At 44.3% G+C, this 17,511-nt stretch overlaps 1 protein-coding gene and 1 long non-coding RNA gene across 5 annotated transcripts in view; one reads left to right on the forward strand and one right to left on the reverse strand.

Annotated features, from left to right (window-relative positions):
- The first annotated feature begins 7,292 nt into the window (after positions 1-7,292).
- On the forward strand, positions 7,293-11,439 carry LOC106725206. Its single transcript, XR_001361076.1, has 2 exons — positions 7,293-7,532; positions 7,813-11,439. It is a non-coding gene; the product is annotated as an uncharacterized LOC106725206 (long non-coding RNA).
- TPM1 (tropomyosin 1 (alpha)) overlaps positions 10,801-17,511 on the reverse strand; it is a 28,766-nt gene continuing 22,055 nt past the window's right edge. For 2 of the 4 annotated variants that reach the window (XM_005861100.2, XM_005861098.2), the window contains exon 8: positions 10,801-12,185. In XM_005861100.2, the coding sequence (XP_005861162.1) occupies positions 12,103-12,185 (83 nt within the window). In that variant the 3' untranslated portion in view covers positions 10,801-12,102. Of the gene's footprint in view, positions 12,186-12,604; positions 13,440-17,511 lie in introns of those variants that run through there. The other 2 variants (XM_005861103.2, XM_005861102.2) reach the window with 1 other exon arrangement.

Raw genomic sequence — 17,511 nt, forward strand, 5'->3', positions numbered from 1 at the left:
TGATGACTTCAATCCTTTTTTTGGGGGGGGCGGAATGGAAAACATTAAATTCTATCATTTTTTTCCTCATTCTCTTGGCGCCCTGCTTTTGCTGATACACTCAGTATGCAGCCCTGTGGGACCAGCTTAGTGCCAGCTCTGAGGCTGAGGGATGCTCACCCAGCTCCGTGGAGGCGGCCCTGAGACCCTCTACCTGGAAGACCAGTGGGATGCAGCGTGGTGAGGAGGTGGGAGGCTGAAAACTCAAGGGAGTCCCTGCTCTAAGGAGATCTGGAGTGCTCGGTATCCCCTTCCTGGGCTCCGAGTCAAGAATGTAATTGAAGCCTCAGGACAATAGAGTGAAAGGAAAGATGTTCCCTGGTGTCGGATATCCTGACCAACCAGATCCAAAAGCACAGAGCAGGTGCTTGGCTTTTGTTCCCACTGTTGGCTGGGCCCCTGTGCCTGGCCCCATACCCCACACCCCTCTAGACAAAAGCCACAGCTATGCAGCTGGGCTCCTGCCCGATCCAGGACCTGCTCTGACGGACGAAGGCCTGCTTCCTCCTGCCGACCCCCAGTTTCAAGGCTAAGGTTCAGAGGCAGGAGCCACATCCCCAAAGAGGACACCATGAAGCAGGACCTCGGATGCTAAGGATTCCACCCGGGGAGGATGAGGGTGTTGTTACCGTCTGAAGAAAACTTCAAGGGCCCGAGGTAACTTTCCTGTGTCTGAGAACAGGATCACCAAGCAGGTGAGTGGGGTTTTCATAGTGTCATTGAGAAGTCCCCAGGAAACCAAACCCCCAACCTGCCCTGGGGGAGACACAGGAGCTGGCACTCGCCACTGGATGCCAGGAGGAGGCAGCTCCCAGACAGCTGGTGATGGCTGGGCATCCCTCCGCCACTCACAGCCTACTCAGGGCCCTCCCCGCGGGAGAGGGGCTGTTCTTAGCGTTCACCAGCACTGGATGTTAGTCCCGATGGGCCCTGAAGCCTGGCCTCCTTGTGGTTTCAAGGGAAGATCCAACTGGGCTACCTGGCCCTGAACCGTCCTGCTGCCTCGAGCATCAGAGGCGGCTTTGAGGGAGCAGAGACAGCCCCATCCGGCAGCTTCACAGGTGAGTATGGAAGCTACAAAGGGCAGCCTTTTCTTTGAAGCCTGGGGGAGTGGTCTAAGGGCTGATTTCAAGGACACAAGACTCAGGTGTGTTTAAATAATAACGCAACACAAGAAGTTGTCCGTCACTGAGAGTTTGCTGTGTCAGACAGTGCACTGAACACTTTACATGCACTGTCTGTCAATCATGCCCCCAATACAGGTCCTGTTTTTATGCCCTCATCTTGCCGATGGGGTAGGTCCTGTTTTTATCGTCCTCATCTTGCCGATGGGGGAAGGAAGTGAAGTAGCTTACTCACAGTCAGGAGACCAGTAAGTGGCAGAGGTGGCATTCAAATTCTGGCCTTACTGCAAAGCCTGGGATTTTAACCACTATCTTCGACTGCGAGCAGTTTAAGCTTGTTTTGTCTTTTCTTCCCTCTATCACTGCTCATTACCACTAATTAAGGGTCTTCTCAAAACCCAGGCAAGAACGGCCCTGGGCAGTACGCCTGAGCCCACACACCCATTATTCACTTTTGTCAGCTCTGGGTCTAGACATGAGGTACAGGAAAGAGGGAGGCTGGCTGCTGTGCAAGCAATCTCTTGAAGTTCAAGTTTGTGTGTTTTGTTGGGGGGAGGAAGGGGGGCAGGGAGGAACAGATAACATGCTAGATTTCTTAAAGATCTCTATTTCAGTTAGTTCGGAGAAAGCGTTTTATTTCTTTTTTAAAGAACCTGAAGCCTGGAAATCAAATGGGCTGTCGGGTCCAGGTTGGAGCAGGAATCTCTACATAGTTAGAGTTTAGCACCATGCAGAGTGGGACAAAAGTAGGTGTACAGTTGTGAGTACGCAAACCACAGAGTTTATTCTTGTATTATTATTTTCCATATGATCAACTGTAAACCTATTTTTGCCCCACCCTATATTTAGGGTATGCCTACATTTAAAAAAAAAACTTTTTTAGGAAACATGTATGTTTTCATTTCCTATGAGTCAGAACATATCCAAATTACAAAGAATTCACATCAGTTCTTGTTATGAAAGCCACAAATCAGAAATGATCTAAATGATCAAAAATAGGAGAACAAATTATGGCACAGTAACCAGATGGAATATCATATAATGATACCATGAGGACTAATTTAGCAACATAAGGAGGGCTTATGCAAAAGTTTCTGAATAAAAAAATCAAGTTAGAATAAGAAGCTCTGCACAAAGGCAAAATCCATGGAAAATGTTTTAAATTGTGGTGAGATTATGAGTGACCTGTTACTTTATAGATTTTCTCTATTGTTCTTATAATGTTTTGTGACATAAACTCAGTTTTACTGTGGCTTGAACTTTGTGTGTACATTTCAGTTTATTTACTTTGAACCCTGTATCCAAATGTAGCAAAGAGCTTTTCATTTGAACTTGCAAATTGCTGCATGAAATTTACATGTTCCCTTAACTACATAACATGTCTCTATTGCTGTTCTACAAACTGAAATTAATCCTCCAGGTTAGTTTTTTCAATCCAAATTTCAGTGTGCCACGTTTATCAGTAACACTTTATCTTTCCTGGGTGGGAACCACAACTAGAAAAGCAAAAGACCTCACTACCCCCGGCTGCTCCTATCTACCCAGTCGTGAAACCCAATTCTGTCTGGCACACCACCTCACTTTTCATCTTTCCTGGAAGGCTGGGAAAGGGGTTATCTGGAGATCCCCAGGGCTCCTAACATTAGGGAGGCCGAAGTCTGGTGACCCCAGCCGATGAGGCCACTGTCTTCTCTAAGGACCACAAGGAAGAACACTGGGGAGTCTCCCCAGGGCAGAGTGTCGAGGTGACTCCCAGCTCCTCCACCTCCCTGCTGGAGTAGAAAGCAGACTTTATAGTCTCTCAGCATCTATGTAATTGTTTATTATACTCTGCTCTTTGTTCTGAAGATTGACAGATGTGCTAGGATGAAAGCAAAAGTGTGTAGTAAGATCTCCTCCCCATCCCCCGATTAAATGGCATAAAACAAGGGGTGGGGATAGGTAGGAGGGGAGAAATCTTAAATGAAGGCCAGCTGAAGAAACCTACAATAAATAACAAAAAGCTTGCCCAGCCGGAATGGCTCAGTGGATTGAATGTCATCCCATGTACCAAGAGGTTGCTGGTTCGATTCCCAGTCAGGGCACATGCCCGGGTATCGTACTCGATCCCCGGTGGCGGGTGTGCAGGAGGCAGTGGATGGATGTTTCTATCTCTCTCCCTCTCCTTTCCTCTCTCTAAAAAAAAAAAAATCAATAAAAACATTAAAGAAAAAAAAGAGAGAACAAAAAGCTTGGTGGGCTAGGGTAAATAGCAAAACCAAACTAGCAGAGATCTTGTTTCTAAGGTTTGACAGGTAAGGGTGAGTTGAGACCGGCCTGTGGCTGGAGACTCCTGAGGAAATTATACAGCATGCCCAAGAGAGCTGTTTCCATTGCCTTCAGGTGGTTAAAAATCTTCCAGGAAGGGGGCACAATGTCTGTTTCAATGCATTCCTGTATCATTGACTCTCAATTTGCCATGCTATCATATACATCCTGCTATTTTTTTAAAATATATTTTATTGATTTTTTACAGAGAGGAAGGGGAGGGGATAGAGAGCTAGAAACGTGGATGAGAGAGAAACATCCATCAGCTGCCTCCCGCACACCTCCCACTGGGGATGTGCCCGCAACCAAGGCACATGCCCTTGACCGGAATCGAACCTGGGACCCCTCAGTCTGCAGGCCGACGCTCTATCCACTGAGCCAAACTGGTCAGGGCGATACTTCTTAAGCTAAACCAGAATATTCAGAAAAACAGCAAGGATTAAGGTTCAGTAAAAATAAGAAGTTAAGCCAGCACAGTGTCTTACTTCTTTTCTTATCCAACCATCCAGGTCCCCGGCTTCCACTGCTCCTTTCCTTCCTATTCTCTTTTCCCTTGGATACAGCCCATTCTAACATTCCCTCCCACTTTTCACTGCAATACCTACCTCTCTCAGGCTCACCAAATGCCTCCCACCATCCCCGAAGAAGACTCAGCGGCACCATCCAGGACCCGATGACTCCTCACTCCTCACAGGCTCTTACCTGGCAAGGGACCCTCCGACTTTTTACTCTGAAAGAAGCTCAGGTTTTTAATATTTTCAGATGAAATGGACTTGGGATGTTGAGGGAGTCATCAATTCTACTATAATTGTCTTTATTAATCCCAACCTATCCCTCCCTCACTAAAGGACATTCTCTCTCGCCCTGCAAACCTTGGACCTACTCCTTTGCCCACCCTCATCAACACAACTTTCCATCTACTCTCTAACATCAATCCCTCCTTCTCTACATCCTGCTGGATTTGTCTGTCACATGAGGCTCAGAAATAGGTTAAAATGAGGTATATATGACTTTTTAAAATTGATTTCAGAGAGGAAGGGAGAGGGAGAGAGAGAAACATCAATGATGAGAGAGAATCATTGATCAGCTGCCTCCTGCATGCCCCCAACTGGGGATCAAGTCTGAAACCCCGCATGTGTCCTGACCAGGAATCTAACCATAACCTCTTAGTTCATAGGTCAGCGCTCAACCACTGAGTCACACCAGCTGGGTTATATGACTTTCTGAATAGGGATAAGACGAGATACTTTGCAGCTTCAGAGGGAAGAAAGGTTGTTTGCAGACAAAAGAGCAGATTTTCAATAATGAGATGTTGGCCCTGCCCTGTGGATAGATAGGTCATAATATGTTATCGCTAGAAATAACTCTTTAAGTTATTTACAAGGCCCGAGTTTACATTCTTTAAGGAAGAGGTAAAAGTTTCATGAGCCAGAGGGTCTTGATTACCTTTAGTTCAAGATAATTTACATGCCAAAGTGGCACATCTTGGGGAGACCCTGAACCCATTCAACACCATTAGCTGATACAAAATGGTGAAGTATTATTGCTAAAAACCCAGTGAGCAACCTATTAGAAATGTGCACCGGACCTCTAGTAGGTCTATAACAGAGTTGCATCTTATTGGTCATGTCGCAAAATGAGTTTGCATCTGATTGGTTAATTATTTTATTTTTATTATTTTTAATCCTTACCCAAGGATATGTATTTACTGATTCGAGAGAGAGAGAGGGGAAGGGGGAGGGAGAGAGAGAGAAAAATCAATGTGAGAAAGAAACATCAGTTGGTTGCCTGCCATACACACCCTGGCTGAGGATCAAACCTTCAATCTGGGTATATGCCCTGACCAGGAATCAAATACACGACCCTTTGGTGTATGGGATGATGCTCCAACCAACTGAGCCACACCAGCCAGGGCAGCACCTGATTTTTTAGAAAGTCAGTTTGGAACAAAAAGGGTAGGTAATTAGTATTATTATTAATTTTTTTGTAAATCCATCAAAATTATACCCATTTTTTTTGTCAGATTGGCAAAAAATATATTTTTTGGTGTGCTGCAGAATTTTAGGAATTAGTTTGTTGTGACATGAGATAATTTGAAAATTGCTGGGTTAGAATAATAACAAAATTAGTCAGAGGAGAAAGAGCACAAGACAGAAACAGTAGACATCCCCAGATAGAACTTTTAAGTAGAGGATTAGCGATTGAAGAGATGTGAGCAATATATTCAGGATTTGAGACTAGAAACACTTCATTGAGGCACATTTTCTTTACATTTAGTACATTCCTACTCCTAGGCAAATTATTCTACCTTGTTCCCTTTTAATTTCTTGCGAAACTGCTAAGGCAGACAATCCTGGAGTGTTCTAGAAAGAACCATTTCTGAGAACATAGCAGGAAGACAAATCACGGAATGGCAATCTTCCAGTTGAATAAGCCAACAATTACGCCCTAGCTGGGTTCCCAGATGCAGACATGCTAGCCATCTCTATGGAGCCACCTAAAAACAAAAACGAAAAACCTTCTGCCTTGGGTAAGGATTAAAAATAATAAAAATAAAATAATTAACCAATTAGATGCAAACTCATTACGCGACATGACCAATAAGATGCAACTCTGTTATAGACCTACTAGAGGTCTGGTGCACATTTCTAATAGGCTGCTCACTGGGTTTTTAGCAATAATACTTCACCATTTTGTATCAGCTAATGGTGTTGAATGGGTTCAGGGTCTCCCCAAGATGTGCCACTTTGGCATGTAAATTATCTTGAACTAAAGGTAATCAAGACCCTCTGGCTCATGAAACTTTTACCTCTTCCTTAAAGAATGTAAACTCGGGCCTTGTAAATAACTTAGAGTTATTTCTAGCGATAACATATTATGACCTATCTATCCACAGGGCAGGGCCAACATCTCATTATTGAAAATCTGCTCTTTTGTCTGCAAACAACCTTTCTTCCCTCTGAAGCTGCAAAGTATCTCGTCTTATCCCTATTCAGAAAGTCATATAACCCAGCTGGTGTGACTCAGTGGTTGAGCGCTGACCTATGAACTAAGAGGTTATGGTTAGATTCCTGGTCAGGACACATGCGGGGTTTCAGACTTGATCCCCAGTTGGGGGCATGCAGGAGGCAGCTGATCAATGATTCTCTCTCATCATTGATGTTTCTCTCTCTCCCTCTCCCTTCCTCTCTGAAATCAATTTTAAAAAGTCATATATACCTCATTTTAACCTATTTCTGAGCCTCATGTATGTGGGATTCTCATACGAACATATGTAGTTAAGTTTAGCTATTTTTGCTTGTTAATTTGACCATGTAGACCAGCTGAAGGAACCTTGAAGGGTTAGAGGCACTTCCTCCTCCATGTCCTTTGATCACAGCGTGATTCAAGGGGTTACTTGGCACTTTGTTTTATTGTCAAACATGGTTTTCCCAGAGGAAGTGGGCTTAGGATGGGTGGGGGCCAGGGGTGCTGATGTGAGATGTGATCAGTATATCAAAACCTGGCTCATTAGAAGGCCATGGGGGCTACATTATTCCACTGCATGTACTTGGGAGTTTAATATTCGATTTATGAGTCTAGGCAACAAGAGTTCCACTGGCAAGGCAGTATTCCAAACCCTGAGTATCTTCTGAGTTGAAAACAGATCAGAACTCACCACCTCTTCATCCCCATCCCCACACACCATCCACCCAGAGGAGCCAACTCTTCCACGCCTCCGGCCCAGCCAGGCCTGGTGGGCCCCTTGGGAGACAGAATGGAGAATCTCCCTCGGTCACACACACACAAAGGGCTTTTTACCTTTCCCTCATTAGCTTTCCTCTGGATTCGGAAGTGGTCCCGCCAAGTGGTTCCTCAAGAGCGAGTGAGGTCTGAACCGCCTTCATTGACGCCTGCAGCAAGGCCTTGGAGCCGATCCCATGCTCTGCCACCTCACTCCGCAGCATGCCCAGGGCAGTCCATGGATGGAGCAACAGAAACCTATTTTCAAGGGCCAGTGTTTTGCTTCAAAATGAAATGTGAACCTATTACTTTGAGACATTCTTCACCTCCTGTGTACAGGTGGGTCGTGACTCCAGAATTATTACTTTAGCATTTGTGTCTTGGGCCATTTGTCCTATCAACAAATATATTTTGAATTCGTGCAATGCAATGAGTGGCCTCTGGGGGAGTGGTACTGGGGATTTTCACGTTTAAGAGGAAAAAAGTTATTTCCAGTTTCCCTAAAGACCCAATGCAGTGTGGGAAGGAGGCTCAGGGCTGAGGAGCAGAAAGGAAGTGGAGGAAGAGTAAGGGGGGAGAGGGACTCTACTCACATCACCTCACCTCGTTTTGTTCTCAGCCTTGCGAAGAAGCGCACAAGCACGTGAAGAGGCAAACCATCTATCTCCTTGAAGGATAAAGAACTTGCTGCTCAAAAGGTGAAATTAACCCAGAGCACACAGTGAGAGCTGGAGCAGGATTCAAAGCTGGCCCCTCTGCTTGCCAACCCCCACACGGGCTGCCTGCCCCACAGGAGAGCTGAGCTCCACGGGGTTGACCCCACCAGCTGAATGACCTTGAGCAAGCCGCTAACCGGCTAACTGTCTCTAGGCCTCGATGAACATAAGCCTTCTTCCCGCCCTGAATCGGCATTTCAGTTAGGGCATCGGCCCTGGCAGGCCCTGATAAGGTCTGCACTCCACTCTGCTCTCCACGGCCCTGGCAAGCGATGGAAATAAAACTCACAGGCAGCAGAAACCAGTTCCACCCTCCAGGTCAATACCCATTTGTCAAAAGTTTGGCAAAAGTTGCATTCGTATTAGTGAAACCTCAGCATAGCTGCATGCACGGTTTGACACACAGAATTTATGACATCTGTTGGAGGAATGTAGCTCTGAAAACCCTCAGTGTCAAAAAGTGTATATAATGGAAGGAACACTTCTTGCACTGCCTGACATTTCTAATTTCTTTCCAAACCCCTGTCTCCAATTCTTAAAATGATGGCTCCCTGAGCACCTCTGTGCTTTCTTTTTTTTTTTAATTGGATAATTCAGATTTTTTTTCCTGAACATCTGACTGTAGATTGAAAAAAAAATCACATCTACAAATCGTGTTGACAAGTAGAAAAAAATGGTTAACATACACTCAAATATTTGTTCAAGAAAAAGACTTTTTGTTTTCTGGAGAAAAAAAGACCAGGCTAAATGTATTAAATCCTGGAGGACACATACTAGTGAACGATATTGGCACCTCTAGGATCAATAAGTAGGGGAACTCTTCTCTTCAACGCATCTCAGACTGTATCCACAAAGCCCTTTTCTTTCATCCTTAATGACAGATTATAGAACTCTCATCACAAATTTAAACATTTTCGGGAGATGCTTATATTCTCCTAAGCCTTTCTCTGTAGAGTTCCACAGTGTTTTACTCTCAACAGGGCACCTTCCAGCTGTTCGTGCTGAAGTCTGGGCCTGCCTGGTTTCAGCAATGGAATTTAGAGTATGAATCCTGAATTCCTTCTCTGTACTTCACGGTTCTCTGAAGGTGACCACATGGGCTCCCAGCCTCGGCGTTGCCACACTGAAGAGCCCTAATCTCTCTCCCCTGACCTCACAGAGCGGCGTGTTCCATTTATCTCACTGGGTCAGAACCAAGGTGTGTGTCATGTGGGGACAGGGTGTCCTCCCTTTTCTATTTATCAGAAAGATCAGGTACTAATTCTTTGAAATGGCATGATGTTCATTAATTGATTTCATCTGATCCCTGGGACCCAGGGAGGAAGTTCAACCACCCACTTGTGGTCACTGTGTTTCCTCCTCTCCCAACTATACCTGCTGCTTCATCTGTTTCTACGTCTAGTTACTAGACGTAGGTGCCTTTCTTCTGCTGTAAAACATCTGAAACAAGGAGAGGAAGAATCCACACAAGGCTTTGCTGTCACTCAGCTCTGGGTTTGGAACCCAACCCCACCACTTGTGAGCTATGGAACTGAGTAGGTTCACTCAGCCTCCCTGAGCCTGTTAGTAAAATGGGAACAGATGTGAAGCTGAAATAACACTTGTCAGGTGCTCACTACAGGTCCTGGCACATGGGATCTGAGAATAGCATTAATAACCATCATCATCTGGCCCTAGCTGGTTGGGTTCAGTGGACAGTACATCAGCCCATGGACTGAAGAATCCCGTGTCTGATTCCACTCTCTCGAACAACAACAAAAACCCATTATCATTTGGGGCAAAGTTAGCATTGCCCCAGCTTCACCAAGGAGGATATTAAATACTGTCCGTGGTGGCCTACCAACATGGCAGGCTGAGGACAGCAGCAGTTAATGGTCATCAAGCAGGTGCCAGGGGCTGTGCTATGTACATTACTACATGGGCTATCCATTCGAACTCTACAATCATCACCAAAGAGCTAGGTACTAATCTCCCCCTTTCAGAGATGAGGAATCTCAGATTCAGGGACCTGACAGGCTAGACAGCTAGTAAAGAGGAAGCCAGATCTGGCTCCCACAGTGCAAGAGTGCTGGGTTTAGGAAAGGCCTCTGACCAGGGTGGGCAGAGAGGTGTCCGTCTAGTGAGGACTGGCAGGGGGGAGCCTATGGTGGTGAAGAAGTGAGACCCAGAGCGTTTATTCACCTTACACTTTTTTTCTGTGAAGAGGAAATACCTGATCAAAGGGCTTGGAAGAGCAGCTACAGAGAAACCATTACCCATGCATCCGAATGCGTTTTATTTCTAGTCCACCATGTTTGCTTTTCATGAGGATGTCCCTCTTCTCCGCGCAGCACAAGTCCGGCCAACTACCAGTGCTTGTAACCTTTTTTGTTTGTTAGCTTAAAGTCAAACAGTCTATATTTTCAGTTTCCAAGTCTGAGGAAATAAAGATGTATTGGAATTTAGAACTCACTGTTAGAAAGCAGAAAATCATAAAGGCTCTTAAAGCAATACTTCTAAGTAGAGTCACACTGCTGGTAGAGAGCGTAGGTTTGGTGCTCAACCCACTGTCTGTTGATGCGTGTGTATGCCACTGCTGAAGATTTAGCTAATATTTGAGGGACAATCTCCAAACCAGCAGAATTACTACAAAAGGCCTCTATGTGTATGCAGATTAACACCAACAACACAGAGAAAGGCTTTGGGGAAGGGTCTTTTCAGCTTGCTGGTCACTTGAACAGACCAAAAGAGATGCTGCCTCAAATGTTTTGGGAGGATAATACATGGAACCCAGTTTTCCCCTGATTTTGGTTTATTGTTTTGCTTTAAGAAACCACTCATGAGAGAAGGTAGGTTGATCACATGATCTAAAGTTCACAAAGTAAAAACATACAAACGACAGGACCACCAAGTTTAGAAAATGTCCTACAATGTGCATTTTATTCCATATCATTATACAATGTCTTTATGTACAGTAGTCCCCCCTTATCCGCGGTTTCGTGGTCCTTGGTTTCAGTTAACCGAGGTCAACCATGGTTGGAAAATATTAAATGAAAAGATTTCAGAAATAAACAATTCATACGTTTTAAATTGCGCGTCGTTCTGAGTAGCGTGTTGAAATCTTGCGCGGTCCCGTTCCGTCCCGCCCGGGACATGCATCATCCCTTGGTCCAGCACCCACACTCTACGATCCCCGCCCTTTAGGCACTTAGTCGCCATCTTGGTTACAGATTGACCATCTCAGTATCACAGTGCTTGTGTTTAAGTGACCCTTACTTTACTTAATGGCCCCAAAGTGCAAGAGTGGTGATGCTGGCAATTCCGATATGCCAAAGAGAAGCTGTAAAGTGCTCCCCAAGTGAAAAGGAATGTATGTACAGGAAACCACACGTAGCATACAGGGTTCAGTACTATCCACGGTCTCAGGCATCCATTAGGGGTCTTGGAACATAATCCCCGTGGATAAAGGGAGGGGAGCTACTGTAGTTATCACTCTTAAGAAAATGTTTTTTTTCTTTATCAATTGCATGTAGTGCCTAAATTTCCACTTTAACATGAGGACACAGAAAGAGTGGAAATCCACATTGCCTGCTATCCTACGAATGGAAATGAGCTCCAAGTGTGCCGGTAAGAAGGAAATAGAAGTCTTGGAAGAGCAGTGTGGCTTACAAACTCTTGGCTTTAATGAATTCGGACACACAGAATCCATAGTCTCGTCTCATAGTAAAACTCAAGACAAAATAAATTAGTGTTGGACAGAATTCTAAATTGTACAACATTGAACAAAAGACCACAGTGGGACCTTTTGTTTCAAGTAGCACCAATCCACACCTGCTTGTTTCCAACAGTAATCTTCCTATTGATTATGTCGTTGGCACTCTGAGTGGGGATCTTTCTGCTCCAGTGAGGATTGCTAGACTGACTAAGCATACCGTGTTGCTAAACTCTCTAGGAAGTGTGGCAACGTCAACCTGGGAAATGGCACATTGAAATCGCCCTCGCTCTGACAGGGGGCTGCCTTTGTGTGTGTGTGTTTCCCCACCCCATGATGCAGCCGTACTTGTGGGTGTTTTTGTGACAGTGGTAAAAGTAAATAAAAATGCATTTAAGGGGTTTCATGGTAAGCATGGTGTTAAAAAAAAACCAAAAACACAAAATAAGACAAAAAGCAACAAAAACAACATGAACGAATGTGGTCGCAGCTAAGGAGGTTTTCACATGTTGTTTAACTCCAGTAAAGTCTGATCCAGCATCTGATGCATACTAAGGTTTTCTTCTTTGGCATGAGCCACTTTCTCTGTGGTGGGATTAGAAAATTAAGTCATGAATAGCTGCGCTTTGGACACAATGGTGGTTTGTACATTTAGGCAGGCAAACATCAATCACAAACACAGGATGAGATGATTAGGACTAGGCATGCTTGTAAGACATTCCTCATTTCCAGACAAGGACCTACGGAGAGGGAAGCCGTCTGTGACCCAGAGGAACTACAGGCACAGAAGGCTCTCACAGAGCAGCCGGGCGACCCCCACCAGCACTCCACCCTGAGAACAACACGCAGGTGAGGCTGGTGAAGGTCCACGGCCGTGCGCTGTGGGAACAGGGAGAGGTGCTGGCAGCACGAAGTTAATGACAACAGACACGTCTGAGTTACAGGCAGTTAATGGTCTGGGAGTTGTGCTGTAACACAATCTCACAGAAAACAGATGACATAAATTAGGTTTTCTGACAACTTTTGAAATGATTTATTTTGGTTGCTCATTAAAAAAAGTTATCAACATGTTTCATGCACACTTCAGTAGGACATTCTCTTACTATTCTTACAGTGTTCTATTTATTATCACATGACATTCTCACTAGATTCCAGCAACACCGTTAGACTGAATAAAAGCATACCTTTCAGACAATCGGGGACTTCTGACATGAGCTCCTGTTTTCAAAAGCTATTTTGCCCAAGCATAGGTACATTTAATAATATTTCAAACACTATACCAGATATTAGAAGTTAGGAATATGAGTATATAATAGGAATGTACATATTATATATATTACATCCCACATATAATATATATATGTATATAGTTATACACATGCACACCCCTCTGCTTTGGTTTTCTAACTTAAAGTAGGACTCAGTTCTCTGTAGGAAATAGAAAACAATTTTTTTGAGGTCTTCATTATGTATCAATTCAAACAAGAGGACCTTGTGTTGCAAAGAGGAGTGCTAAATTGATTGTTATAAATATTTATTCATATACACAATGATTGTATTTTACCATAAAAACTATTTCAGGATTAAAGAGAACTGAAATATTCCAGATATGAGAGGAAAATGCAGGCAAGACCAGCTTTTCAGCTGTATCCTTCCATGTTCATTTCTACAGAAGCAACCCCTACAGTTGAAGGTATAACAGTCTTAGATTTCTGACCATGGGCTCCATTCCTAGAATTCAGCCCAAGCTCTTTCCCACTTAAGTTTAATCCTCATTCAGGGCCAGCTTTAGTTGGTTAGTTAGGCGACGGTTTTGCTCAAGTTGTTGATAGAGTTCATCTGTACAGGTCAGCAAGCAGGTTAGCAGAAGAGAAGAGGCAGAAGAAGAGAGGTTAGCTAGACTTGAAGAGAGGGAGTTAACAGACAGAACAGAGATGCCTCCGGCACTGGTTACTTGCTGGACAGGTTACCCTTACCCCATGGTCATCTGTCCTGTGCCCAGGAAGGTGGATGGTAAAGGCCTAGCAGACTTAGAGCCAGGATTTCTCTCTTGGTGGGAGGGGTGGGGAAGGAAAGGGAGCAACAGGGTAGGAAGAAGAGAGAATGGAGTTTCTTCTTCCACCTTGCTACCACCACTACATGAACTGAGCCGAATCCAGTTTCTGGCAACAGCCTGAGGAACCCAGGCAGGGCTGGAGGTGAGTCCAGCACGGCATCCACTCCTTGCTGCGCTTAGTGGAGATCTATGGCGAAACCTCCACCTGCCCTTTTCATCTGCTCACCTCTTACCCTTTTCATCTCCACTCCGAGGGCTGGCTTTTCTTTCAGGTAGTCCCAAGAGGGGCTACCATTGCTGCATTAACACTTTTTGAAATGCAGAACTAAGCTCCCTGTCCTCTAATCCCCATGATACAGGGTGCACATTCTGAACTCTTGCCCAGTTCTGATACGGGGTGTGTGCCAACCTACTCAAATAGCCAAATATCGGAACTTATCTCCACTCAAAACTGACTTAAAATTTATCTTTACTTCTTGAAGATGGTATTTATGTTTGGAGCTAGATGGATGTGTATAAAGTGAACAAAATCTCAAACATCTACACGGAGATCAGCATAATATAAATTTTACAGGCTGCCATGTAATCTGCTCCACATGGCAAGGAAGCCAAGCACAGGAGTTAGTCTACATATGAGGATCCAGGGGACACCCAGACAATGACAAAAACCTGGAGAACACATGATTGTTTCGAACGATGGTGACAATCTGAACCCAGAAATTCTACTTAATGATCTCGAAAAGCTGGCAGTCCTGTCCCTGGGGAAAATGGAAATGTCCAGTCTCTAGCCCTATGTCTGTGGGAAATTGATCAATTCTTATTTTAACTTTCTCTTATAAATGGTAGGAGACGCTTTCCAGCTGGAAGTATATCTTGCCTTGTCCTCTTTGCTCACCCAAATTTTCTGAACATTCAAAACCCTGGCCAAATGTCACCTCCTCCAGGTAGCTCCCAGTTAGAATTGTTCTCTCTTCCTCTCTGACTCTGACTACAGTCAAACCTCGGTTCTTGAACGTCTCCCACCTCCAACAATTCGGTTCTCCACCAAGTTGTTGTGAACCAAACTTTGTTTTTTGACCCGACAACCCTTTCAGGCTGACACCTCATCATGACAGAAGGCATCTCTCAGGCAACAAAAGGGAGAATGTTTTTGTTGCTGGCCAAATAGGATCAGCACAATTTTAAAACATAAAGAGGCCATCAAGAGTGCTAATGTTGCTAAGGTTGTGAAAGAAACGATGCCAGGCAATGGAAGAGGTAGAAACTGTTGTTGATTTGGATAAAGGAAAAGCAGCTAGCAGGTGACAGCCTATCAGAGGCAGTGATATGTGAAAAATCGAAGATGCCTCATGCTGATTTCCTGAAAGTGATTCCTTTGAGGCTGGTAGGGGATGAGTCGGTAAATTTAAGAAAAGAAGTGTTTGCAGATTAAACAGTACAGTAGACATGTACTATATATTAGATAGGTTAAAAGAGGTAATCACTTGGGGGTATGGAAAGGATTAATTCCATTTACGTTATTTCTAATGGAAAAAAAGTGATTTGGTTTTTTAACAAATTGCTTCTCCAACAGCCTTCCGGAACGAGTTTAAGTTCGAGAACCGAGGTTCCACTGTACATACCATCTATTAGTTCAGACTCACTTCGCTCATCTATCTTCCCACAAGATGGCAAAGAACATTTCTGGTTCATCTCTTTACCACATCCCAACTACCTTCCTTCCACAGTGTCTTATATATGGCATAGGTTTCGGGGTTTCAAAATCTAACCACACTAGTACATCACACTCTCAGATGGGGAACTATTGCCAAGGGCAGGCAGGATGTCTGTCTGTGAGCCAGTGCTCAGCCAAGCTGGATGGAAGGGCTTTGCAGAAACCCTAGAGAATCCAGAGGATCAATGTGAATTCAGCTTCCGTGACAGCTGTCCCTACGACCTCCCCCTTGGGACCTGCCCCTTTCAGCTGCCCTGGAGCTGGTATGCCCCGGTGGCCTGAGGGCAGGGGCCAGAACCAGTTATATATATTCGGACGTGTTTCCCCCTCCTCCACTACCTCCCAGATGTCTGGGGCCTCTGGTGCCCAGACTCAGCCATGCCTTTGGTTTGGTCCAAGTGAGGCTCCTGTAGCAGCTGGAGTTAGGGCCTGGCACTCTGAACTAGAAGCCTGGGCTCTGACAATTTCTTGGTAAAATCAACTTGCTATTTCCTCTCTCGTGTACCCATACCTTCTTGGGCTATTCCAGATTTGCTTTCCCAATTTATCAGTTTCCCATTTCCCCACGTAGAATCTACTTATAGAAGTGTGAAAGTCTCTGGGAGGGTTTTGAAACCAGACGTGCCTCCACAATGCACTGAGCACACGCTCAGCAGAACCTGCAGACTTGTCGTTTTGCCTATTGCTGGAAGCAGGGTTACTCACAGAGGAGCCCACTTCTATTACTCTGAACTTAAAAAGAACAGGGCAGGAATCATAGTCAAAAGCAGGCCCATGGAGCCTTAGGAAAAGAAAAACATGAAGTTACAGAAGTCTTTACACTCTCAAGGGAGAGACATTGTCTGGAATCTAATTTTTAAAGAGTCTACTATACCATTACTAAAACACTTTACGGCCCTCATAGGGTATTTATTACCTGCTCTGAAGTCTTTGTAGAGTAACTGATATTATTTCCAGCTTGTTCAAATTTATTTGAGTAAAAATTGAGTATACCAAATATATAAAATAGTGGTACATCAAATCTCTTAGGCTAACAAAAAACCACACGCAAACAGATGAAGGTCACCCATATTTAAAACACAGGAGAAATACAGCTAGACTATTGAGGGAGAAATGTTGGAAATTAGAAAACAAAAGTCCACATCATTATGGAGTTGTAATTTTTTTTTTAAAAAATCACTTAATTGCTGTTTCTGAAGTAAGCCCAAATAAAAAGTAATTATGTTCTGAACAATTCCCACTAACTACTTTTTTTTTGGGGGGGGGGGGGAGGAGGAGGTGGGGGGTGGAAGAAACATTAATGACTATACTTTAAAAGTGTCCACAAATTAAAAAAAAAGACCCAAACCAGTTATTATTGCAAAGATTATGTATGTACCTCTTCTAAAGAATACAGATGTGCTTAAGAGCACAAAAATAAATCTCAACTTGAACATAATCAGATTTAGAAAATTTGAGAAGTCATTTCATGATCAAAATGAAGGTTTAAAAAGCTTTAACTGTTCTTTGTGCTGTAAATGGAGGATCAACGATAACCTCAACTTACATAGCTTGATCCAAGTTCTTTTTCATCATCCCCAACATGTAAATTCCTAGCACTGTGGGATGGCTGTGGAGCCTTCGTCAGGAGCCCTTCATTGGTCAGGCATGTCCTCCGAAGCAGGGCCATCCAATATCAGCAGAGGACTCACCACATCCCCAACTAAACCTCTGGCAGAGGAAGACGCTGCTCAAGGTGCATCTTCCGACTCCAACAAGGAGTGTCCTGTGCAAAGGTTCTAATCTGGGCCACATGCCAGAGCCATCATAATCCCTAAAAAAACACAAATGCCCAGGGTCTCACTCTAACCTTTGGAAATCAAAACTCTGAGAGGGACTCAGGCATGAGATTGATTGACTGATTATTTCCTCACCTGAGGACATGCTTAGAGAGAGGAAGGGAGAGAGAAATATTGATGTGAAAGAGAAACATTGGCTGGTTGCCTTCCATACATGCCCCAACCAGGGACTGAACCCAAAACCCAGGCATGTGCCCTGACAGGGAATTGAGCTGGCAATCTTTCGGTGCCCAAGACAACGCTCAATCAACTGAGCCACTCCAGCTGGGCATTAGCATTTTTTAAAAAAGTTCCACAAGGAAC

Source organism: Myotis brandtii, unplaced genomic scaffold, assembly GCF_000412655.1.
Source record: "Myotis brandtii unplaced genomic scaffold, ASM41265v1 scaffold144, whole genome shotgun sequence".
NCBI lineage: Eukaryota > Metazoa > Chordata > Mammalia > Chiroptera > Vespertilionidae > Myotis > Myotis brandtii.